Source organism: Chenopodium album, chromosome 18, assembly GCF_948465745.1.
Source record: "Chenopodium album chromosome 18, dcCheAlbu1.1, whole genome shotgun sequence".
In the NCBI taxonomy this organism is placed as follows: domain Eukaryota; kingdom Viridiplantae; phylum Streptophyta; class Magnoliopsida; order Caryophyllales; family Amaranthaceae; genus Chenopodium; species Chenopodium album.
Window position 1 is genome coordinate 38,881,455 of NC_137851.1, and position 26,023 is coordinate 38,907,477.

The 26,023-nt window shown below is 32.9% G+C and overlaps 1 protein-coding gene and 1 non-coding gene across 2 annotated transcripts; one reads left to right on the plus strand and one right to left on the minus strand.

The window, feature by feature from the left end:
- Positions 1-959: 959 nt before the first annotated feature.
- On the plus strand, positions 960-1,065 carry LOC145593273 (small nucleolar RNA R71). Its single transcript, XR_014102633.1, has one exon. It is a non-coding gene; the product is annotated as a small nucleolar RNA R71 (small nucleolar RNA).
- A 10,127-nt stretch (positions 1,066-11,192) lies between these two features.
- On the minus strand, positions 11,193-22,106 carry LOC145592400 (S-adenosyl-L-methionine-dependent uroporphyrinogen III methyltransferase, chloroplastic-like). Its single transcript, XM_081648848.1, has 4 exons — positions 21,246-22,106; positions 21,083-21,152; positions 15,651-15,928; positions 11,193-11,820 (listed from the first exon to the last, which is right to left on the minus strand). The coding sequence occupies exons 1-4, from the start codon at positions 21,891-21,893 to the stop codon at positions 11,671-11,673; spliced, it is 1,146 nt and encodes a 381-aa protein (XP_081504974.1). The 5' UTR covers positions 21,894-22,106; the 3' UTR covers positions 11,193-11,670.
- Between the last annotated feature and the right edge of the window lie 3,917 nt (positions 22,107-26,023).

Sequence of the window (26,023 nt, forward strand, 5' to 3'; positions counted from 1 at the left end):
CCGCCATATAGGTGTTAATGATCTTGGTTTGATTATCAATCAATTCCTCCAAAGTAGTCCTAGGAGAAGAAGGTTGTGAATAGGAATTTTCACCTTGAGTCTTTGAAACAAATCCGGGAGGGGGACCTCTTTGAGCATTGTTTTGGAAATTTCCCCTTCCTTGATTGTTCCAATTACCCCTATTTTGATTTTGACCATAACCTTGATTATGGTTACCACCACCTTGATTATGATTTTCATAACCTTGGTTTTGATTACCATAACCTTGGTTTTGATTACCATAATTTTGGCTTTTATTTTGGCCACTATAACCTTGGTTATGGTTACCACGAGAACCTTGATTCCCTTGGTTCCTATAACCACCACCATGATTATAGTTGTCAAAATTGCCTTGGTTTTGGTAATTCCTATTCCATTGGCCTCTTTGATTATCAAACCTTTGGACATTATTGTTTGACACAAAATTCACATGCTCACACTCATTGTTGTCAAATTCATCAACACATTCATTGTTGCAATTGCTAGAATCATGGTCATATGATCCACATACATCACAAAACAAACATCCCATAGGCATATTATGTGAAGTAGGAGTTTGAGAGTTAGAAGAAGTACCTCTCCCCTTAATTTGGGAGGGAAGATTTAAAGCTTGAGAAGAGGAAGAAACACTTTCCAACTTGGCCTTGATTGCCGTCATCTCCTTTCCCAAGTTTGTCATTTGAGAGGAAAGATTGTTGATGGCATTGAGATGGTCCACCGAGTACAAAGAAGATTGCTTGCTTGAAGAATCTCTTTCCCCATCTTGCCAATCTCTATAGTAAGTCACCACATCCTCTATTATGTCCACAACTTCTTCTTCGGTTTTGTTCATGATTGGACCACCGGCCCCTCCATCAAGACATGCCTTGCCTTGAGGACTCAAACCACCATAGAAGATTTGGATCAATTGATATGTTGGAATTCCGTGGTGAAGACATTCTCTTTGGTACTCCTTGAATCTTTCCCATGCTTCATAAAGACTCTCATTTGGCTTTTGCTTGAACCCTTGAATTAAAGCCCTTGCCTCCGCCGTTTTCTTTTGAGGATAGAAATGGGACAAGAAAGCTTTAGTGACATCATCCCACGTTCTCAATGAATTGGGCTTCACCTCTTTGTCTAGCCATTCCAAAGACCTTCCTATGAGGGAGAAAGGGAACAACTTAAGGCGGATAAATTCTTGAGACACTCCATTAACCTTGATTGTGTTACAATATTTTTCAAACTCCTTAAGATGGTTCAATGGGCTCTCGTTCTTTACCCCACTATATTGTCTCCTCTCAATTAGGGTGATCATTGCCGGCCTAATTTCAAAATCGTTTGCCGGTGTTGTAGGTGGAGCTATGCCGCTCTCGAACCTATATGCACCGGGCACTCCCAATTCTTTCAAGGCAACTCTTGGTTGTTCTCCCATGACTTGCTCTTGTTCAATCTCTTCTTCGCTTGAGGAACTATAATCCAATGTCTTGTTTGCTACTCTCCTCCTTAAGAGAGTTCTTTCAATCTCCGGATCAAAGGGAACAAATGAACGATCTCGGGACCTATGCATACAAAACTCAAAGAAAATATAAGTAGCACGGCTACAAGTGTAGCCTAAAGTGTAAAATCTTTTTGTATTTTGCAAATAAAGTGAAATAGACTCAGCAACAACATGCACTCAAAGCACCATTCCCCGGCAACGGCGCCATTTTGATGGGATGAAGAACGGTAGGTCGTTGGGCTACAACCCCACCCAATCAAACTAAATTTGTAACTCAACAAACCCCTATTAAGTGTAGTGGTAATTCAAGGTCGAACCCAAGGGAATGGAGGTCGAATGCACAATGCCTAAGTCAAGCTATTCCGAAGTCAAATAAAGGGGTTTATGAAGGAAACTAGAGCTAGGGCTAAATGATGCAAGAACTTGTATGAAATCAATCTAAAAGACACTAGGGCAATGGATCCACATGTTATTTTTATGGAAAATGGTAATTTGGGAGGTCAAACCGACTAAGTCAAGTGATATGAAGGAAGATCAATCATGTATCCAAAAGAGCATACCAAGTTAGTTCACCTAGAGGTCTAACTAGCGTCAACTACGCTAAACACTACCTAGGGAACGTCACAAAGCACCTCAATCGTGAAATTGCAAGTTACTAATCAATGGTCCGTATCATAGCAAGCTCACAATGCAATCTAGTGCAATAATCAAAGATGGCCAAACTTCAATCAATCACACACATGCACAAGAATTATCAACCAAATTTAATCATATCATCAACTCCATCAATTATCCCCAAATTACTCTAATCCATCACTCAAACATGCTTCACCATTTCCCTATCTAGAAAACTACTCACTAGCCATGGAAATCAAGATCAAAACTACACTAATCATCAATTTCATCATCAACATAATTGAAATCAAAGATCAAATCAACAATCAATCAAAAAATCAATAAAACTTCAATCAACCATCAAACAAACTTCAATCAATCAACAATAACATGGAAAACAAATGAAATCAACTAGAATCAAACTTGTATTGAAATCAAGAAGAAGATCCTTACAAAACTTTGATCTAAAGATCAATTACAATGAAGAATTCTTGAACAATCACCAAAAACCATGAGTTTCTCTCTCTTCAAACCTTGAGTTTTTCTCTCTAAAATTCTAATCAAAAACTAACTATATGAAATCCAATCTCCCCAAAAAAAAACACACTCTCAAAAATAGAAAGAAATAACTATATATACAAAGAGGAGGTCGGTATTGACGCCCAAAAATAGACCCACGTCGGTGCGGGCGCTTGGAGGAGAGAGAGTGGCGCGCACGGGAACACACCCAGATTGGTGCGCCCGCACGCACCAGGTGTGCGGCCGCACCCGACCAATGTACGGCCGCACACTCCCTGGGTGCGCCCGCACCTAGCTGGGTCTTTCCCCCTTCTTCTCTTTGTCCTAGCTCAAGTGGTGCACACATCCTAGATGATGATGATGGAGGACAAGGTAGGCAGAAACTTTCTTGAATTTCTTGAAGAGTATAAGCCATGAGAAAGGCATATACAAGGCCTTGAAGCATGCCCCTTGGATCCACCTGAGACTTGAAACTTCTTGCACAAGCTTTAGGCATGAAAACAATGAAAGATCATAGAGAGGAAGCTCGGGAATTCTTTGACAATCAATCACCACCTACAAACAAATGATAAAAAAACAAGTAAAAGAGAAAAATAACAAGTAAACTAGAAAATGCATAAAATAGAGAAACTAACTACAAAAGGTATAAAAATGAAGAAAACAAGAATAAAACTAAGGAAAACTAAAGAAAAGAGTGATAAAATGAAATAGAATTCATCCAAAAAGGGACGAAATGAGTGCCATAAATGTCACTCATCATCCAGGTCGTCCAGAGTTTTCCGACCACCGCCAAATCCATTTACGCTTGATTTTCCTCATCCCTATCCTCCCCCCATTCAATCTCACCCCTCTCCTTCACTACATCCTGTACCTTCTTCTCCCCTTGGCATTCTCGAGAAATCACCAACGAATCCATCTCTACCAACAAAAAAATAGAAAAATCGAACCAAAATCTTCGAGAATGAAGCAGAAAACTAGCAGGAGCGCTAGAGAAACTCTCCCAAGAGCCCAAACCCTGGAGGGATCGTTTTTTGAATTTGTGTTTTAAATAGAGTCTAGTTGATTCATAAGTTTCAAGGCTATCTCAATATAAAACATATGACAATATAAAAAGTAATCCTTTAGTTGTTTAGCATGACAAAGTAATTAATTTTCTCCTCTTTTTTATTAGCATGGAACACTGACATGTATTACTTGAGAAGATAAATTATTGTTCAACAAAAATTAACAATGCAATCAAGGCACACGTAAAATTGTACTCATAGAAAAGATCTTGTCTAAAAATTGTAATAGTAGAAGATACATAATTCGTATATCTTTATGCTAAACACATCTGTGCAAAACATAAGCTTAATCTAAGGCAAAATATTAGTTGGTGACCTTGGTGTTACCTGCCTGTTGCTTACTACGAGTAGTTAGTACCACGGACTACGGAATACTAGTTACTACTACAAGTAAAAAGCAATCACTTACAAAAATATGGGAGACAACTAGGAGTGTCAATTCGGGTAAACAGTTTGAATTTGGGTTGGGTTTATCAGTTTCGGATTATAACGGGTCGGTTTATAACGGGTTGAAATAATAAGCGGGTCGGTTTGGGTCGATTTTGAAAATTATCGGATCAGTTCGGTTTGCTTTTTTAATTGCAATTTCTATTCGGATCAGGTTCTTATCGGGTCGGGTTCTAGTCGGTTCGGGTCATAATCAATTTGGGTTGAACCGGGTCGGTTTGAAAATGGGTTTAGCCGGTTTAAAGTGGGTTTCAGTTAAAAACAGTTCGGGTCTTAATCAGGACGGGTCGTAATTGGTTCAGGTCATAATCAGTTTGGGGTAAATTGGGTCGGTTCGAAAATGAGTTTCGGTTCAAAACAGATCAGGTGAAATTGGGTTCAATCATTATCGTTTCAGGTTATAATCGGTTTGGATTGAACTTGGTTGGTTTGAAAACGAGTTTACCTAATTTGAAGCGGGTTTCAGTTCAAATCATATCGGGTTAAAATTGAGTCGGATGATTATCGAGCCGAGTTAGTTAGATAACGGGTAGGAACGGGTCATGTTATAATCAAGTCAAATCATAAATAAGTTAGGTTTATCGAGTAGTGGGTTGAAACGGATCAGATCATAAACATATTGGGTTACAGGTTGTAAATGACTCAGTCATAACGGGTTACGGGTTTTAAACGGTTTAGTCTCAACGGGTTACGGTTCGTAAACGATTCGGTCACAACGGGTTACGGTTCGTAAACGGTTCGGTCACAACGGGTTACGGGTTAGAACGATTTAGGTTTATCGGATTTTGCCAGGTTTAAACGGTTTTCGGTTTAAAATGGGTCGGTTACTATTGAGTTTAGACGTAATCGGTTTGGGTTGCTTTCAGTTTTAGGTTGTAACAGTTTGGCTTGATAACGGGTCGGGTTAGTAACGGTGCGCACAAATTCGGTTTAGTTCAGTTTTTGGTTGGAAAAAATTGAGTCAGGTCAGTTTTCGATTTCCAAAAAACGGGTTTTAAACAGTTTAATTTCTTTTCGGATCAGTTCGAAACAGTCGGGTTTCGGTTCGGTTACTAAACAACTCTAGAGACAACTGTTATAGTGGGCAGCCACCTGAGTGGAAATTCTTTGGTATTTTCGATGACATTTTCTCCGACTACCAGGGTCATGGAAAACATGCAATAATTTCATTGATTGCGCACCCTTTTACACCCTCAAACTCTGCTAGCTAGTGACGTTAGTGGAGACATACTATTTCAAGGTCATTGTCATGTAATATTTGGTTTTTGTCATTTTACTTTCTTAGATAGCGCATTGTGAAATTTGCTACATACCAATGGATAAGGGACTATTCTTAAGGCGGGAAATTCTCCATCTCTAATAACTTAAGTCATTAATGTTTCTAATAATGTTTGTAGATATAAAATTATGGTTAGATGGTATAATTATGATAACAAAATTCTCCTACATTACTACCGGCAAACACAATATGAGATGTTGGTATCAATATATAGTATCACATGTTGGTATTAAGATAATACCATCAAATTATTACAATGTTATTAGATTCCTTAATGACCGAAGTTATTTGAGGCTAAGAAATGCTCTTCTTAACACTGTTTCATTTACATTACTTTTGTTTATTTCATGTGTTTCGAACCTTTTTTTTGTTATGAAATTTGAAATTGAAATAAGTAATAATAAGATACTTAAATAAGATGGTAGCCTCTCCTCCTTCCTCTCTCCAAAACTCTAGCCTCCATCCATTGTTGAATTTTGATGGGGCTTCCATCGGTTTTAACCGATGGAAAGCCCCAATTCTTGTTTCTTTAAAGGTTTTTTAGGTTTATAATAAAGCTTCCTCCTTTTAAGAGTAACTTTTCTTCCTCAAAAGAAAGGGTTTCCGATCTCCTTCGAAAGACAAGGGTTTTTCGACCTCCTTCGAAAGACAAGGTTTATCCCCTCTTTTCGGCGAAGAAATTTCTTAGTTTTGAATCCATGATATTAGATCTAATAGATTGTCGTGAAAATATTTCGTTGGTGAAAAAGTTATCAAGTTTTCGAATATAGACAGATAAATCATAAGGAAAACATCCTCACGACTACAAAGGATCGTTAGATTGTCTCCCCAACAAGGTTGTATTTTCCAGCGTTATAAGCGGGAGATATTCCACAATGCAAAATCTACTCGACAATCGTAGTTTTTATGAAGGAAATTTTTATTTGATTCAATATCTTATGTAGTTGTTTACGTCAAATCTCTATTGTACATGTCATATGACTTTTAATTAATGAAAGTAGAATAGTGTTGAATGTTGATTAGGCTGAATGAGTTTCACACACACACACAAAAAAAAAAAAAAAAAAAAAAAAAAAAAAAAAAAAGGTGTAAACATAGTGAGTTAGTGGAAGACGAAGGTGAAAAGTGTGGGTGGTGAAAAGATGCAAGTATTGTAGGATAAACGAATAAATTAATAAATAGAATAGAATTGTTAAATTTTGAATAAAATAAATTTAAAGAATTTTCAAAAACATATAATCACAAAAAACTTAAATCTATAAAATTTTGGAAATAAAGGTTATATATTCACAAAACGTCCGCAATGTGAGTTATAAATTCTAAATTTTTTAATATAACGAATTTTTGTGAAGAAGTTATAACAAAATTCATAAATTAATAAAAGGAATTTTAGTTGAAATGATCTGAGCCGTAATTACCAAATCTAAACTTGACAAGTAGATTCAACCGGAAATCCAACCTAACCCGATATTGACCCTAACATATTTGAAAATTCAAAGCGATCTGATCTAAAGTATAGTAGACCCTAAATTGAATGACTTAAACCATATCCTACCCGAATAACCTTTTAATTGTGACTTGAAGTAATCTAGTGCAATGGAAAAGGGTAGACTTCAAATGCACATATCTCTCAATACAGAAGTGATCTTGAGGTGATTTAAATAGAAGGTGATAGCTTATTTCAATAGCTTTCTAACGATAGGTCATATGCCCAATTCCGATAAAAAAACGAAAAAATTTTGGTCGTTTTACAAAAGACAATCAAAACTCGAATTTCTTGATGCACACTCGTGCTTCATCGAGAAATATTGAGCTTGTTCGCTAGTAGTTCACGAATATATCAGCTCATTTACCCCCGTATCGTCCTATCGAGGATCAGCCAAGCATTTTTTGTTTCCTAATTTCAGGTATGCTTATGATGGTCACTAATGATATTTCTTGGGGAATAATTTAAGGTTTCTTTAGGGTTTTAATTTCTTATGTTTTATAAGGAGTTGTTGGGTGGACAATCATAAGTGCTAAATATTAATTATTTAGCTTAGCCAATTCAAGTCGTTATTAACTCCACTTGTGAGATTTTGTGAGATGGAGAGTGTTGTTTCTCTTTTGTTTTATCTCTTGTTTATCCTCCTTGAAAGCTAATAAGAAAATACTATACCTTACCTTGTGGACGTAGATCATGTTGAGCGAACCACGTATAATTTGTGTGTTCAAATATTTTTTACTATGTTCCGCGCATATCAAATACATAACTTAATTCAATCGACCCTTGTCTATTTCCTAACAATCCCAATTAATAATTGTTCTCAAACGATGTTTTTGATAAAGATGAACCTCTAAAGTCTAAAATATCCAAAATAAAAAACATGAATGAAGTACATTAATAAATAATGTTACGTACGGAGTAGTTTGTAGTACCTCACATTTTATTGTCATTTTCCCAAATTCTTATCATAGTTTAAATTATTGTCATCGTATACGTAAACTTTTCCTACAAAATATCTTTACCCTAACTCCCTAAGTTAAGAATCTCTTGCCCACCATGGCACCATGGAAGGTGAATCATTCGCCCTTTAATTCGTGCGTCATCTTTTAAGTTGTATAGTATTATTACCCATCTTCTTCTTAAATTTTGATGCTATTTGTTGGCTAAACAAGACTAGATGGAAGTACATTGCATGAAGCATCATTTGATTGTCCTTTAATGTATCGTCACTTTAAGTTTCACGGGTCGACTAATATGCCTTTCATAAGTCAACTACATAATAATAATTGCATGTACATTTTGGAATCCATTATATTTTTTAGTACCAAGCTAAGCAAGCTTAAATATCAAGATCCGTTGACTTGGAAATCATATGCAAAAAGCACAAAAGTTGACAAATTTTGAAAATCTTATAGAACAATGTGTGATTAATGGATGAAGTCATGAAGATGCTAAGATGCAAAATTAAGATTGTGAAATAACATTATTTAAATTCTTATTTGTTTTCGAGTACACCTAAAGTTAGTCATATTCATGAGTGTTTCTATCATTTGTATTATAAGTTTTGCTAATTTAGAATGAACATACAAAAACTCTCGATGAATTAGCTTTAACTGTATCCGGAATTCCGGGAATTATTAGATAGATATTGGTGGCAAACCTACTATGAATTGAAGAAGCCCTTTGCACCAAACAACCTAGCTACACTAACAGTGTGTTTTGATGTACTTCATATTTAGTTCAACTCCTACTTTAAGTAGTGATAATATATTATTGTGAAAAATAGAAAGTGACAAATATATTTTAGATGCTTCATAAATTAATACTACTACTGAACTTGACGTAGGAAAAAAAACTTGACTTAGGAAAAAAAAAATCCAAATTGCAGAAGAAGAAGCAAAGAGGAGAAGATTAATCTCTTTTTTTTTTTTTTTTTTTTTTGACTCAGAGGAGAAGGTTAGTCTAATATACGAAAGATACTTAATCCTAATCATCTTGGATACATGTAGTGAAACTACCAAACTATCAAACTTTATGCTTTATGAGTTTATGGAGATTACTCCAAGTTGGGGTTTAGATATATGTAGTAGTTTTAATTATCCAAAAATTAATGCTATTATATTAAATTTTGTATTAATCACCCATGTACAAGATGAGGTGGAATCTCCTATAAACAAAGCATCTTAAAATAATACTAAAAATTAATTTGTATATTTTTAAGACTTTTTTCACGTAAAAAAGGCAAGGCACTTTGACGGTAGAAATTTCATCCCTTACCCTTCCCCCCTCACTACCAAGGAAATTTTGTGTGTTATTCTGATCAAGTAAAAGTTTGACCTTTATAAGATGTACTCTTCTTACCTATAAAAACATATAATATGCTACATACTATAAAATAATAATATTTTTCATCTATGAAAATTCTTCAAGATCCACGACAGCATTCACCAAGTAGAACATTTAGAATAATTAAGTGGGGATGAGAAAGCATCTAATCCACCAATTGGTATTAATCAGAGTTCGAATCCGTTAAAGAAATGTATGTGTTGTGGGATTGATTAAGCTTTTAGTGTGCACTACTAAAGGATAAATAATCTATTCGATCATTAGTGCTCTAAAAGCAAAGCATATAATATAATAAGTGAAAATTGAAGTAATAAGATCCCATATCTTTTCTGATAAGTGATAAGTTCCTTAGTGTATGCAAAATAGTACATTAAAGAGATAATAATAATAATAATAATAATAATAATAATAATAATAATAATAATAATAATAATAATAATAATAATAATAATAATAATAATAATAATAATAATAATAATAAATAATAATAATAATAATAATAATAATAATAATAATAAAATAAAAATTTAAAAAATTTAAAAAAAAAAAAAAAAAAAAAAAAAAAAAAAAAAGAGAGAGAGAGAGAGAGAGAGAGAAATAAAAAGAAAGAAAGAAAAAGGGCGAGAGTTGTATATCATACAAGTCAAATATTTTACTCTATGTTGACTTTTAGAGATACTATATTACTATGGGAGCATGAAGCAAAAGCAACAAATTAAAATGCATCAATGTCATTCTTGCACCTATCATTTGTGACAAAGATATGCGTATTGTGACATTTAGATAATTTTTATTGAAGGAGAGAATAATATCTCAATATCTCATGGTTAAGTTGGATAATATATTTTCCTTTAAAAAAATTTGGATATGGAAAAAAGAGTAAATTTATATGCAATCCTTATAATTTTAAAAAAAAACATTAAATACACTTTTTAAAATAGTGTAAATTTATGACAAAATCACGCGTAGATATGTGTAATTAACTTTTATAGGCTATAGGGCCGCATATAAGCATTAAATACACTTCTTATAAGCTTCTATTGATATGATGCTAATTGTCTATAATTAAGTCTTTCATTGTGTGACTTAATGATTTAACTCTTACGAATATTGTTTGGACAGTACATCCTTTAAAATGTTTATTTACTTATTTACCCAAATGTTTGTTAACCCATATGACTCTATTGATAACATGTTATTGCCTCTAAGTTTTTCCTTGTATGATTTAATGATTTAACTCTTATGAATAGTGTTTGGAGAGTTATACCTTTTAAAATGTTAAATTACTTATTTGCCCTCATTGTTAACGTTAATGACCTTTGTTTTAATTCTTAAGAATAAAGTGTGTACATTTATATCCCTAAAAATATTCTTTTACATGTTTTCTGTTATTATGTTGTCAACAACTAAAAGAGCTTCCCAAACACAGCTAAATATGGTGCACCACCCTAGTTAATGATAAAATTACACATCAATTGATGGTAAATAAGTTTTTATCTTTCTTTTAAAATCATATACTTCCTTTATTTATTATTGTCCTAAGCATAATTTACCTTTTCAAACTACGAATTAATTTCAAAGTAATCAAAATATATGTAACCAAGTAATTCCTGACTGGCCGAGTACTTCCTGAATAAGTAACCCCTAAATATATGTATAGCGCGTTTTTATGTGTGCCTGATGAGAATTGAACGTCATGCCGCAAGGATGCGAGGTGACTTTTTGACCACTGCTACAAGAGGTCTTTCTCAATATGTATAGCTTAGATGAAAAGTAAAGTAAATGAAAATTTTCTCATACTTCCTAAGCCTAGGCCCAATCTTCAAACGTGTTTCATAGGTTATTGGGCTTTAAGTTAACCGTGTGTTTTAGGCCATTTACTCCAGAACCACATTTACCGGATATATGCACATTTATCACTTCAGCCACAAAGCCCAATATTCTCTCTATTTACAAATTGAGTGAAAACAGATTTCTTCAAAAATTCTACAATATTGTAGTCACATTAGCTTTAATGTCTTCAAGAAATGAATTGATAGAAACATGTTACATGTCTCACTTGATATTTAATACACTTAAACATTCTAAATGCCTCCATATCACTAAAAAATTGATTCAAAAGTTTAGCTAGCGGGGACAGCCCAAGCAAAAGCTTTCAAGTCTCCAAGCCGAGCTACTTTGTCAGCATGATTGCATGGAGCCATGGACGCCTTATTGATCACAGGCAATTCTGGATACCGAACACCACTGTATTTACTACTTGGCTAGCATAGGAGGTGCTAGCTTCAGTAGGCATTCACCACCAACCAGTAATTGTTGTCGCTTCTTCAGTGGTCTTCCTGGTTATTCACAAACCAGAATGCACAGAAAATTTTCCCAAAAAGCCAAGCATTGGTTTCTATTGTGCCTCCACAAGTTCAGTTGGTTCTTCACAGGATTGCATCCACAATGGTGAAAGTGTAACAACCTTCCCAATAATTATGAGTGTAGGGGATACCAGTCCAGTACATTTAATTTTATCAGCAAGATCCTCCAACTTTGCAAATACCTGTTCAAATGAAAATTCAGCCACTAGGTTAGCTGAAATGTGTCTCCCAAATGGAGTTGCCTGCATAAACAGAAGTCACATAACTCTAAATACCTAATATTACCATATCATGATGCGAACAAACTAAAAACGCAAAGGAAGGTCTATCCAAAATGCTTGACTCCTACTGTAAAAGATAGCAGATCATACATCCAAGGACACAGGTAATATACATACTATACAATCGAAACAACTAGTGAGCCTTGTATTTCCATGCAAATAGGATATAAGAGGCTAATGTACAGTGATATTACAGTATTATGACGAGAATAAACTTAAAATGCAAAGGAAGGTCCATCCAACATGCTTGGCTCCTACTCTAAAAGGTAGCAGATCATACATCCGAGGACACAGGTAATATACATACTATACAATTGAAACTAGTGTGCACAGTTTAGATGCTTTTCATATCCATGCAAATAGAATAGCAGAGGCGTACGCACAATGCTCACCATAGATACACCCAAAAACGTAGATTTGTGTTATTTTTGGCTACTAGAGCTTGTAAAACAAAATTACAAATAGTTGGCAGAATCCACGGGCTTCTCATTTAGAATTTCTATTGGAAAGTTGCTAATTGTTATCCCTAAAATCAATCCATTGAGGGGGTGTTTGGTATTAACATTGTAAATGAAACGGAAAGGATTCAAATAAGTAGGGGAAAGGGTAATGATAAACGTTATCTTTACTATTCATTTGGTATCTTAGTGGAATGAAAACAAATTAAGTAGATTGTGATCGAGTAAGGAAACGTATTTTGTTTCCACTAGTTTGTCAAGGGTAACAAATTGGGGGATTTTGTTACCCCCCGGAAAGGGTATTTGTTACTTTTAACCCATGCCAAACAACTAGAAATGGAAACACTTAATTGAATCCATTTCCTACATCTAAAATTATTATACCAAACGCCTCTTAATTGTAAACTTTGGAATTAGTGCACATTTGTTTTGGATTCAAAAAATTGATGACTTGTTAGAAGATAAAAGGTATTTTTCCAATTTATATCAAGATTTTGTAAAAATGTTTTTAATTAGTTATGTTTTTTTCAGGATGAAGACGATTTTCATATGTCCATTACTACTCCCTTAACTAAGACTATGATCTATCAAATTTCTAATAGAAATCCAACATATGTTCTTTGGATTTAAATATACGTTCTAGAGGTTTGAACTTTATGTTCTTTTACCGTACTTTTTTTTTTATTATTTTTTTATTTTTTATGATGAACTATTTTTCTATAAATGAAGACAGTTTACATTCATTGGTTTAAATATACGTAGTATGTTATTTGTATTTAAATAGTAATTTTTTTTTTTCTTTTTTTTTTTGAAAATTTAACATGAATGATCCGATATTTGCTCCGTTCTCTCACAATTCCTCCTCTTTCTATCTCTTCCCCTCCATACTGCTTTCTCTTGCATGTACCTTCAATGGCGTTTCTCTCTCTTCCCCTTCCTCCATAGCTCACACCAACACCACTCACCACCACCATGAATCACAAACTACAACCACCACGAACCACTGCAAACCACTCGCTCACTACCACGAACCACTGCAAACCACTCGCTCACTACCACTCACATCTCACCATGAAGCACTCACCACTCCCCACTCCCCATGAACCTCACCGCTCTTCTACCAAGAACCACCGCCACCACACATCCCAAACCACCCACAAATCTAAAACTCCAGACCAACGAGCCTTGAGAGTGGGCTAGTGGTGGTTGTTTCGAGGAGGAGAGAGAAATTGAATTGAGAGAGAATAGGGGGTAAGATTTTGATGGGGCGGGTGGCGGACTGGCGATTGTTGGGTGGGTGGGGTTGTTGGGGGGTGGTAGTGTTTTAAAGGATGGTGGTTTCGAGGATATGAATAGGGAAAGGGAAATGGAGGGGTGGTGGTTTCAGGAGTAAGGGTGGGAGAGAACAGTGGTTTAAGGGGTGGTAAAGGGAGGGAATGGCGGGGGAAGGGGGTTGCAGAGAATGTGGCTTATGGGGGAGGCGGAGTCTGCGAAGGGGAGACGAGAAAAGGGAGTGGTGGTTCACTGGTGGCCAGTAGGGAAGGGTGGGAGGGAGCTGCTGGTTGCAGTAGGAAAGGGTAGGGTGGATGCTGGTTACGGCTAGCGGTTGTTGGGTGGATGGGGTTATTTTGTGGTGGTGATGTGGTGGTGTTCAAAGGATGGTGGGTTAGGGCTCCATGATAGTCCCATGACTCCCATCTATTCTCTATTGATGTCCATAAGGACTAAGGAGGAAGGAGGAGAGAATAAGAGGGGAAAAACAATGTTTGACTTCTTAGCCGATTTCAAATAAAATAGGTTTGCTAGGAGAGAATAAGTAGTAAATTTAGGAAAGTTAGGATTATTCGGGAATAATCCAAGGGTTGGATTATTTTGTGAAAACGGTGCAAATGTTGGATTATTGTCGTGAAATCTTCCTTATTTTCTTAGGTTTATGTTCTTTAGATTCCCTCATGTTTATTGGAGTTTATATGTCTGATTTATCCCTAGTGATTTTAGGGGTTCATGTTCTTTGGTTGTAGCTCATGTTAATTGTAGTACACTTCTTTTGTTTCAACCCTTATGTTCTTTTGTTTTATGCTTGATGTTCTTTTGATTATCAAGAGACGCACGTTTTATATTGTGTGTCATTTTGAAATGGGTTTACAGTGTACACTACACATTTGCCTCCACCGTCATTGAAATTTCCACACCTTCCAATTTTACCTAGTTTAAAGCTACTCTTGACTTATAAAAGGTATTAAGTTACAAAGTTGAGTTTATCTCTAATAATTGGCAAAAGTGCTTTTACTCATAATCGTATTTTACAAATTCTCCAATGCATATATCACTTTAAAGTGGAGTACATTGTTTCACTTAACCCCTCTTAAATTCATCTAATTGTAGCATTTAAAATAATTCACCCACTCCTCAACTTTTCAGCTTCAACACTCTTTTAGAAAATGTTCTTTCCCTTCATTGGGGAAAAAAAAAAAAAAAAAAAAAAGATTACTCATATTCCTTTCTTTTTTACCCTTCCACATCTATGGGAAAAAAAAAAAAAAAAAAAAAAAAAAAAAAAAAAAAAAAAAAAAACTTACTTTAGGTCGGTTTTAAGTTGGAGTGCTTAGGATATCTTTATTCAGGTTATTCATCAGAACTACGGTTCAACTAAAGTGGTTCATTGAATGAATCTTCCTATGAATGTAAAAGAATTGTTACCTAGGTAAGGGGAGGGAGCAATAATTAAATGTGGTTTTAAAGAGGAGATCATCAATATAATTGTTCATGATTCTGAAAATAACTATAAGTTTTTTAGGCTATACCACTTGGATAATTCCAAGCTTAGATACTAGTTTTAAGCATGACACTTCTAAAAAGCAAACCAAAGAAAAACAGTTCCTGCATTATTTTCTTATCTTCCACATTACATTTTGGTGGTTTTATATCTTTTCAATTTTAAAGTTGAAAGAGTATTGGACATTGCAGCTACTGGAATGCAAAGTACAGAGAAAGAATTTAATTATATGATTAAAATTGTTTTATATGGTTTTTTTTGTACATATCAACCCATAGTTTAACAATGTGCACTGCTTGAAGTATGAGGGTAAGAAAAATCCACCAGGAAAGTGCAGAAATAATAGAAAGATGATAATTTATCAAATCCTTGCCAGTCTACATCTCAAATTAAGCATGCTGGTGCAGTGAGAATAAATCCCATCTTATTGAAAAGCCTAAACACAACGTTAGAAAGTTCAACATGATTGAATCAAGGAAAGATAAGGCATTTCTTACCAAACGCTGTTGAGCAGTTGTCCCTCTTTCCACTGCAACAGCAGGAGTATCACTAGGCAAACCATGTTGCACCAATTTCTGGGAAAGAGCAGGAAGGGTTGCCAAACCCATATATACCACTAGGGTACAATCAGGGTCAGCAGCATTCTCTGCTACATACAATGGATCAGTTCCCCCATTTCTAGAGTGTCCAGTGAGATATCTAACACTGGTAGCGATGCCTCGGTGAGTTAATGGTATTCCCAGCTCTGCTGATATACCTGAAGCAGCAGTTATACCTAACAAGGAAGAAGATCTCAGACTGTCACTTATGGTATATTATATTTGCATCAGCATATTTAGACAGTAATAAAGGATGAAACATAAGACATTTTTCTTTTACAGGTGCAGCAAGTGGGAATCGGTGAGCAATTAAAGCATCCCTCATGATATCAAATAATGACTGAATTCTATCATTATATACAACTAAGATCAATGAGTTGGGGATTTCAAGGCTGCATCAATTGTATTGATATCCCACCACCTCTAAATCAATTGATACACAAATCACCAACTGGTTTGACAGGACTTATTCACAATAAAGTACTACCTCTTTTTCTTATTATTTGCAACAAGGGATATTTTATGTCTCACAAACAGTACCCCTTTGTTGCAACTGTAGTCAAACAAAACAGGTTTAAATAGGAATGGAAGAAGAAAAAAAAAAAAACAACATTGAATGCTATATGGATGAGTTTTTCTCAGCTAATGGAAGAAACATTTCTATGCTTCACATGAGACGATTCAAATAAACAGATGCTTCAGTTCCTGAGATTTTATCATACTGATGAGTGATGAATAAAAAGTTTAGCTTATTGCAAGGGAGTCATAGCTCATAAGCATCACAAGGTTACAGCTATGGTGTATGACTTAATACGACTTTGAATGCAATGCAATCATGAGCACAACTTAATGTTTGACAAATCAAGAGCGCATTAAAGTACTACATCAAAAGGCCTTATTACATCTTTGTTATTAAAACATCCATTTTAACGAGTGGTAATTTCTTCAAGTCAAAGATAATTGCTCCGAGTAAGGAAATAGTTATGCTAAGAGTGCACCCTGAAGTTAACATCAATGACGGATTCAACCCTACAGCTGACATTGATTGCAGATTCAAACATAAAACAAAATATTACAACAAACTAACAAAACCAACGGCTAAGCATAGCAAGAAACTAACAAAAGCCAGCCTATTGGAAGATGCAGGGATGCAGGTAAAAGCTTCTAGGAGTCTGTCAATCACTTTCACCTAGTTTTTTTTTTTTTTAGCATAAAAGTCTGTTACTGTTATAATTACAAACTATAGTAGCATTCAAATACTTGTATATAAAGTAACAGATTCAACAAAATTTCGAAGAGCGGGATAAACATGAGACCAGGAAAACTTTGACTTTCATCAACTACTGCAAACTATTGTCAGGCCCGTAGAACACCATGTGCAAGGTGTTCCCTTGCACAGGGCCCCCCCAATTTAAAGGGGCCCAATTTTTTTCCAATTCTTATTTAAAAAAAAAATAAAAAAAAAAAAAATAAATAAATAACTAAAATTAATCTTGTTTATAACGCCAAAGCAGACAGCAAGGAGCAAACAACACTGATAACATTCACGCATTCAATCAATTACCCAATTCCCATTCAATCAATTCAACCTTCTTAATTCAACCTTCCATATTAGTTTCTTCAAGTTTCCAAATTCCTCCATAATTACATCAATCAACTTATCAACTATGGAAAATTGTAATGCATATTTTCCCATTCAAGGATTTTCAACGGAAAGAAAAATAAACTCACTCAAGAAATCAATTTCAATCTTCCGAAATTTTTGTTATCAAACGGTTATTATTTTCCCATATATATGGGTTATCTTCCATTCAATCATCTATTCATCTTTATCTATCTATTCCCAATTGATACAATTATACAAAATCAAAAACGAATTGAAGGTTTGAAGCAAATTTTTTTTTTTTCTGTTTGAGGGGAACAAATTGAAGCAATTGAAGCAATCAATTTTAGGTAAATTTTTGATTTTTTTTTGTTAATTATTTCTGGTTTTGATAGTTTCAATTGAAGCGTTTTATTTCATTTTTTTTTTGTTAATTATTTCTGGTTTTGATAGTTTCAATTGAAGCGTTTTAATTCATTTTTTTAAAAAAAAATTTCTGGTTTTGATAATGTCAATTGAATCAGTTATTAATTTTTTATTTTAACACAAATTGATTTGTTTATACTCTTCTGTATCTAAGCAATTTTATTTTTTGAAGGTTGAAATTGGTCATATTCTTTTGAACAAAGATTGAGAATCAACGAGATTGAGTAATTCGCCAATTTGTCCAATTGATTGAAACAAACCTTCTGCTTCCAGGTTTTTTCAATCCATGTATATCAGTATATGATACTTTAATTTTTTTTTTATTTTATTTTTTTATTTTTTTTTTGAGATTATGCCTCCTAGAAAGTATGAATCTGGGTCTGAAAAGCGTAATAAAAGGAGAAAATTAGAAGTGTTAATTAATTCTCAAAAAGGTGCTCTTGATAAATTCGTTATAAAAGAACCTCAAGTTCCTCTTGTTGAGCCCGTTGATGATGTCCCTATTGAGAATAATAATGTTGATGATATTAATAATGTTAATGTTGATCTTGTTAGTGATATGCCTATTGCGGAGAATGTTGATGATGTGGATGATATTTTTGATAATGTGCCTAGTGCTAATTGCAATGTTGATGATGTGCCTATTGAGAATGATAATAATGCTGAAAATATTGATGATATGCCTTGTGATAATGACAATGTTGATCACTGTGAAACTAGTTATATGCCTAATATATATGATCCTAGAGTTTGGGATAGCATTGATTCTAAAATGATTGATTTATTAGTGAAAAATGGTCCTAAAAGAGATAATTCTATTGTGAAAGGTCCTAAAGATAAATCTTCAAGACAATTTACGGCTAACTTGTATACTAGAGTTTTATCAAACGGTGAGAAATGTGATAGGGATTGGCTTGTTTATTCAAAAGAGCTTGATAAAGTCTATTGTTTTTGCTGTAAAATATTTAAAAAAGGGATGGGTAGAGGACAATTGACAAATGAAGGATTTTCAGATTGGGGGCATGTAGGCTTTAGACTTAAAGAGCATGAGACAAGCATAGATCATGTTAAGAATATGACTACTTGGTATGAGTTGCGTCTTAGGTTTCAAAAGAATCAAACTATTGATAAGACGACTCAAATGCTAATCGAAAAGGAAAAAAACCATTGGAAGAAAGTAATGCAAAGAATTATTTCAATTGTCAAATTTCTTGCCAAACATAATCTAGCCTTTCGTGGTTCAAATGGGAAACTATACCAAAAAAGTAATGGTAATTTTTTGGGCTTGATTGAAATGTTGGCCGAGTTTGACCCAATTATTCAAGAACATGTCAACTGTATTACTAATAATGACATTCACTTTCATTATTTAGGTCATACAATTCAAAACGAGTTAATACTTTTGCTTGGTTATGCAATAAAAAATGAAATCATTAGAAAGATAAAGGAAGCAAAATATTTCCCGGTAATTCTTGATTATACTCCTGTTGTTAGCCATCAAGAGCAAATGTCATTGATATTAAGATATGTGAATGTCTCTACTTTTGATATTTGCATTGAGGAATCTTTCTTAGGATTTTTGAATGTAAATGATACAACTGGCTAAGGGCTTTTTGATGTTTTACAAAATGAATTGAAAAATCTTGATCTTAATATAATGGATGTGCAAGGACAAGGCTATGATAATGGATCTAATATGAAAGGAAAACATCAAGGAGTTCAAAAGAAATTTTTGAATTTAAATTCTAATGCTTTTTATACTCCTTGTGGTTGTCATAGTTTAAACTTGACATTATGTGATATGGCTAACACATGTAGTAAAGCTAGAGACTTTTTTGGAGTCATCCAACGTATATATACGATTTTTACAGCTTCTACTAAGAGATGGCAAATCTTGAAAGACAATGTAAAAGGACTAACTGTTAAATCTTTGTCATCTACTCGTTGGGAAAGTCGTGTTGAAAGTGTTAAGGCTATTAGATTTCAAATGTCAGATATACGAGAAGCTTTACTTCAAGTAGCCGATAGCAATGATAAGGATTACAATATAAAGAGTGAAGCTAAATCCTTAGCAAATAATGAGCTTGGTGATTTTGAGTTTTTAATTGCAATAGTAATTTGGTATGAAATACTATTTGCAATTAATTTGGTAAGCAAGCTATTACAATCAAAGGATATGCTTATTGATGTGGCTATTAAAAAAATAAGAGGGTTGATTTCTTTTTTTGAGGGGTATAGAGAAACTGGTTTTTATGATGCTTTGAGTAGGGCTAAGGAAATTGCTATTGAAATGGATATTGATCCTATGTTTCCTCAAAAGCGTGAAATTAAAGAAAAAAACATTTTGATGAGAATCCAAGCACTTCATCAAATGCTCCTTTATCTCTAGAAGAATCATTTAGAGTTGATTACTTTCTTTATATTGTTAATCAAGCTATTAGTTCTCTTTATAAAAGATTTGAACAATTTGAGGAATATGAAAATATTTTTGATTTCTTATTCACTCCTCAAAAGATGAAGTCATTGGATGATTTAAGTTTGACGTCCTCTTGTTTGAAATTTGAAAATGCACTTATGTCTAATGAACAATCAGATATTGATGGGAATGAATTATTTGTGGAGTTGAAGTTGGTTAAAGAAATTGTGCACAATGATATAAAAGGACCTTTGGATATTTTGAGGTTTTTGAATGATGTGGGTTGTTTTCCTAATGCTACTATTGCATATAGAATTTTGTTGACTATTCCTGTGACAGTTGCAACTGCGGAAAGGAGTTTTTCAAAGTTAAAGCTATTGAAGTCATATCTTCGTTCTACGATGCTACAAGAAATACTTAATGGATTGGCGATGATAGCAATTGAGAATGATCTTCTAGAGAAAGTGGAATATGAAGACTTGATTGATGATTTTGCCTCAAAGAGCGTTGAAGAATATCACTTTTTAAATAAATAGAAGTTAATATAGCTTAAGTTGATATGAGCTTTGAGTTGTATTGAGTTACTATTATCAATATGAATAAAATATCCGAATTTAATTTTGCGTAAGTGAATTTATCATTTTTATATGAAATCATTTTCATTTTGCAATATATATATAGGAAAATTGTGCATTGCCTAAATTATAATTTTTTTAAAAAATGTATAATTTTCACATTATTAAGGGCCCCTTTTTCGATTTGGAACAGGGCCCCAAAAATCATTGCTACGGCCCTGACTATTGTGATCTTGTAACAATCATACATACTTCGTATAAAGCTACACAGTACAAGTTAGTACATTTAACAAAAAATATCAGAGCATACCAGGAACAACTTTGACTTGAATCCCCTTCTGCTGCAAGAAATCCATCTCTTCACCACCACGCCCGAAAATCTACCACAACACAGAAAATTAAGCACAAACATAAGCATTATGCAATGTATTGACACAAACGAAAAATTAATGTTAGCATACAAACATTCTTACAAGAGGATCTCCGCCTTTAAGTCTAACAACATTAGCACCAGCTTCAGCAAAACTCAACAGCAGCTGATGAATCTCCTCCTGAGTCCTACTATGATACCCAGCAGTCTTCCCAACATAAAGAAGCCTTGCATTTGCACCAACCAAATCCAAAACATCATTCGAAACAAGGCGATCATACAGTAAAAGATCAGCAGATTGAATGATTTTCAGGGCTTTCAGAGTCAAAAGATCAGGATCACCTGGACCTGTTCCCACCAAAAACACATTTCCAACCCCACTACCATCATCAACATTAGCACCCCTCTTTTCTCTCAATACTTCTAGCAGATTCTTGAGTTCAGGAATCTGCAAATCAATGTCATGTTCTCTTCTACTCTCAGACCGTGGCGGCAGCGGCGAAGGCGAAGATGATGATGATTGAGAAGAATGGTCTTGATATTGAGATAGTGAAAATTGGGACATAACAGGATAAACCCAATTCTCCCTTTGATATCTTTCAACTGAATTCTTCTCTGTGAAGGGTGAAGAGCTAGAACATTGAATTTGCCTGTAATTAATGCATATTTGAGTATAAAAATTTCTGGGTTTTTGCTGATGAGCAGTGAAATGATGAATTGATGGTGATTGAAGATGATTTAGAGCCGCCATTGAAAAGGGTAGCTTTCAACAAAGGTATTGATGTAATAAAAAAACATACAATTACAAAATTAAAGGGTTTTATAAGGAAATGGTGAATCAATGGTTCAACGGTTCATATTGGTGGCAAACGGCAGACAGGCAGCCGCAGCAGTGGAATTTGGGGAAGATGGAGAGCCAAAGCTAAGATAACAGTGTGACCTTTTAGCCGTTAAAAGGGCCAGGTTCATCTATACTACATTCCTCATTCCTCCCACTTGACCCAGGTTGTAAAATCAAATTTGGATTCATAATGGCAGTATTAAACTATTAATCCTACCTTATAGGGGAGTTTTGGTTCACAAAGGCTCTATTTAGTTCACCTAAAAAAAAAAAAATGTAAAAACAAGTTTAATTTCAGTAAAATTAATTGTAATTTTGGCTCCGTTCACTTCACCATATTTTTGCTGAAGTGAAATTATTTTCACTGAACTAAAATTATTTTCGCTAAATTTAAATTATTCTTGCTGCACTTAAATTATTTTTACTGAATTGGAATTAATTTTACTGAACTGAAATTATTTTTGCTGAACTGAACTTATTTTTACGGAACTTAAATTATTTTTACTGAATATTATTTTTTTAAGGTGAAGTGAACAAGACCTTAGTAAAAGTAATTCTAGTTTAGTAAAAATAAGTAACTCTAAAGAAGAAATATCATATAGAAATCAGTAAAAATAATTTCAGTTCGGCAAAATTAATTCCAATTCGGTAAAAATAATTTCAATTCAGTAAAAATAATTTAAATTCAGCAAAAATAATTTCAGTTTAGTAAAAATAATTTCAGTTCAGCAAAAATAAGGTGAAGTGAACGGAGCCAAAGTAGTATGGGTTTGAAATTAGGAATGAAATTAGGGTGATATGGGGTTAGAACTTGATTCTTGATAACGCATGGACATTTATATCTTTAAAAATGTTCTTTTAGAAATTCGCCCTCATTTGATTTCAACCACCTCAAAATTGTCTCTTGAATCCCCTAAATTAATTATGTGTAAATAAAAAGTTGTGATTATTTTAATATTTAAAGTCATCTTAACTCCTTTTCTTTTTGTTTATTTCTACTTCAAATTTAAACACTATTTAATATAAAAGGATTTTAAATTAATTTTAATGTATATGGAGTACAAAATTTAATTTACAAAGTATATAAGTGTATAATGTTGTTTTCAATAAGTGGTTCGTGGAAGCGGATGTACCATGCGCATGGTACATCCGTTTCAAAAAAAAAAAAAAAACGTAAAGAACATTTATAGAAATGTAAAGAACATTTAGCTAAAATGAAAATAACATTTTAATTAAAGTGAAAAAAACATAATATAGAATTGTAAAGATTAAAGAACATATATCTAAAGTGAAAAGAATATATTGTTAAAATGTAATGAACGTGATAATTTCTGATCGTCTATTTTAAAAGAACATGAAGAATATAATAAAAGAACATAAGATATATATATATATATATACATAAATATATATATATATATACATAAATATATATATATATATATATATATATATATATATATATATATATATATATATATATATATATATATATATATATATATATATATATATATATATATATATATGTATATGTATATGTATATATATGTATAAAACATAGAGCTATAAATAAAAATGAACATAACACTATCTAATAAAGAACATCATCTTCAATCTTTGTCACATTAATCTCAAATTCAACAATCCAAATTCATCAAATTTCAAAAATGAAAATAAACAATGAATTTTATGATTACAAAATATTCTAATTCAAATTTAAAATAACACAATTAATGAAAAATAAATACAAAATTTCATTCAAAATTACCTTCGATTTGTTTATCAACAAATCCACATATTCACCTTCATTACCAATCACTCCATTAACAAAACAATGATCAAATGCACCACAAAACTCGATCTAAATGCACAACCATTGTCTTCTATCAGTAAAATTTAATTTCTTTCTCTCTATAAATTTTCTATTCTCTAAGATTTTTATTCCTCTCTCTAGAGAATTCAAACAATTGAAATTAAAATATGAAGAAATGTACAAATTTTTATATTGAGATTGGGAAATAATTGCCAAAACTTTTCAATTGTGGAACAAATAATTCATTTAAAGATTGAAAAGTTAGATGTTCTTTATTAATATTACGGATGTTCTTTAGATAAATATATAAAGAAGATAAAGTTGGATGCTTTCTATAAAATAGCTATATGTTCATTACAAAATAACTATATGTGATGTTCTTTATAAAATAATTTTATGTTCTTTACAGAACAACTATATGTTCATTACAATATAACTATATGTTCATTCCGCCTTTTTTTAAAACAAAAAAAAAATCCGAATGCACGGAGCATCATGCATATGCTTGCACGGAAAAAATTTCATGTTGTTTTTTTTGTTTTATGTGTAATGTCTTGTTTAATTTGTTCTATTTCGTCTCAATAAGTACTTCAAATTTAGACATTTATATTTATAGAACTCTATATTTTTTACCATTCTCTCGCTAAATTAAAGTACCTCTACTAAAGTTTTGAACATTGCACAACTACACAACATCCAACACAAATATCGCATATAAGCAAATAAGTATAATAAAATATCATGCAAACAAGCATAGGACATAAAAGGCTACCAGTAATAATTCTTCTCAAAGGGCTAGTCATATCGTGCACACTAGAATCCGTAGTAAAAATTAAAAATAGAAACTATGGACATTTTCACTTTACCTTATAATAAGATAAAAATATGAATGTAACCATTAGGTATAATGTGTGAGAGAGAATTCTAATATTATAATCATATATGGTCTTGTTCACTCCACCTTAAAAAAATAATATTAAGTAAAAATAATTTCAAATATGTAAAAATAATTTCAATTTAGCAAAAATAATTTCAGTTCAGTTAAAATCAGTAATTTCAAAGAAGAAATATATCAAATAATTAGTAAAAATTAATTTTAGTTCAGCAAAAATAATTTCAGTTCAGTAAAATTAATTTCATTTCAGTAAAAATAATTGAAGTTCAGCAAAATAATTTTAATTCAGTAAAAATGATTCAATTCAGCAAAAATTAGGTGAAGTGAACAGGACCTAACTAATACTTTTTACGTTCCACAATAATGTTCTTGTTTGGGAATCTTGTTACTTTTAAAAATAAGAGATAATCTTCTGAATTTCCCTCAATCTATAAAAACAAATATAGTCATATGATAGGCTTTGTTTGTTTCAATATTAGTAGATGGAAGAAAAGGAAGGGAAAGAAAGGAAGAGAAAGGATAGGAAAGAAACTATACATCTAATGTTTGGTTTGATATTAGTAAAAGAAGAGAATTGAGAGGAATCTATTGTTTGGTATGACATTAGTAAAGGAAGGAAATGAAAGGGAAAACTAATTTTAAGTTTAATAGATTTAATTTCTTTCTTTCCTCCCAAATTCCTTCAATTTTGGGAGGAAAGGAAAAGGAAGATTTTGTGAAGGCAGCTTTCCTTCCATTTCCCTTCATTTCCTATCAAATTACATTTAATTTTAAAACCAAACATAGCAATCCATATTTTTCCTGTCTTTTCTTTTCCTCCCAATTCCTCCCTACCAAAAAGGGCCCTAATTTGATCGTCTTGAGTATATTATTAATATCTAACTTTTATAATTTTTGCTAGTATGAGATTAAAGATTTCCAATAACTTGCATCGATTTACATAAACAAGAACATCATTATGATACGTAAGGAGTATATATAGCTAAACTTTTAGCTAGGCCACGAGACAAAGTCACTTGGCGTTCCTACCTTTCACAAAGTGTCATGTCACGCCACATAGGCAACAATTCATTATTAGAATGACATGCACGTAGGATTTATTTGAATATAATTTTGTAAAATAAAAAAGTTGGATTTTTTTTTATTAGGATAAAAAAAGTTGGATAGATATACATAGATTTTGTAGAATAAAAAATTAGTTAAGAGTTTTATTTGCAATAAAATTTGGATAGACTTTTAGGATTAATTTGTTGATTTAAATTTTTATCCCTACCTTTTAAAAATTATTAGAGAACTCTTATGAATAATGTTTGGACAATTATACCCTTT

What these genes read in the sequence shown, in the direction of transcription:
- LOC145592400 (XM_081648848.1), bottom strand. Translation starts at nt 21,893, where the DNA reads ATGGCGGCTCTAAATCATCTTCAATCACCATCAATTCATCATTTCACT. An exon ending in TTAAAGGCGGAGATCCTCTT is followed by an intron (nt 21,153 to 21,245) that starts GTAAGAATGTTT and finishes GTGTTGTGGTAG; the next exon opens with ATTTTCGGGCGTGGTGGTGA. An exon ending in TCAAGTCAAAGTTGTTCCTG is followed by an intron (nt 15,929 to 21,082) that starts GTATGCTCTGAT and finishes CTTCCTTGTTAG; the next exon opens with GTATAACTGCTGCTTCAGGT.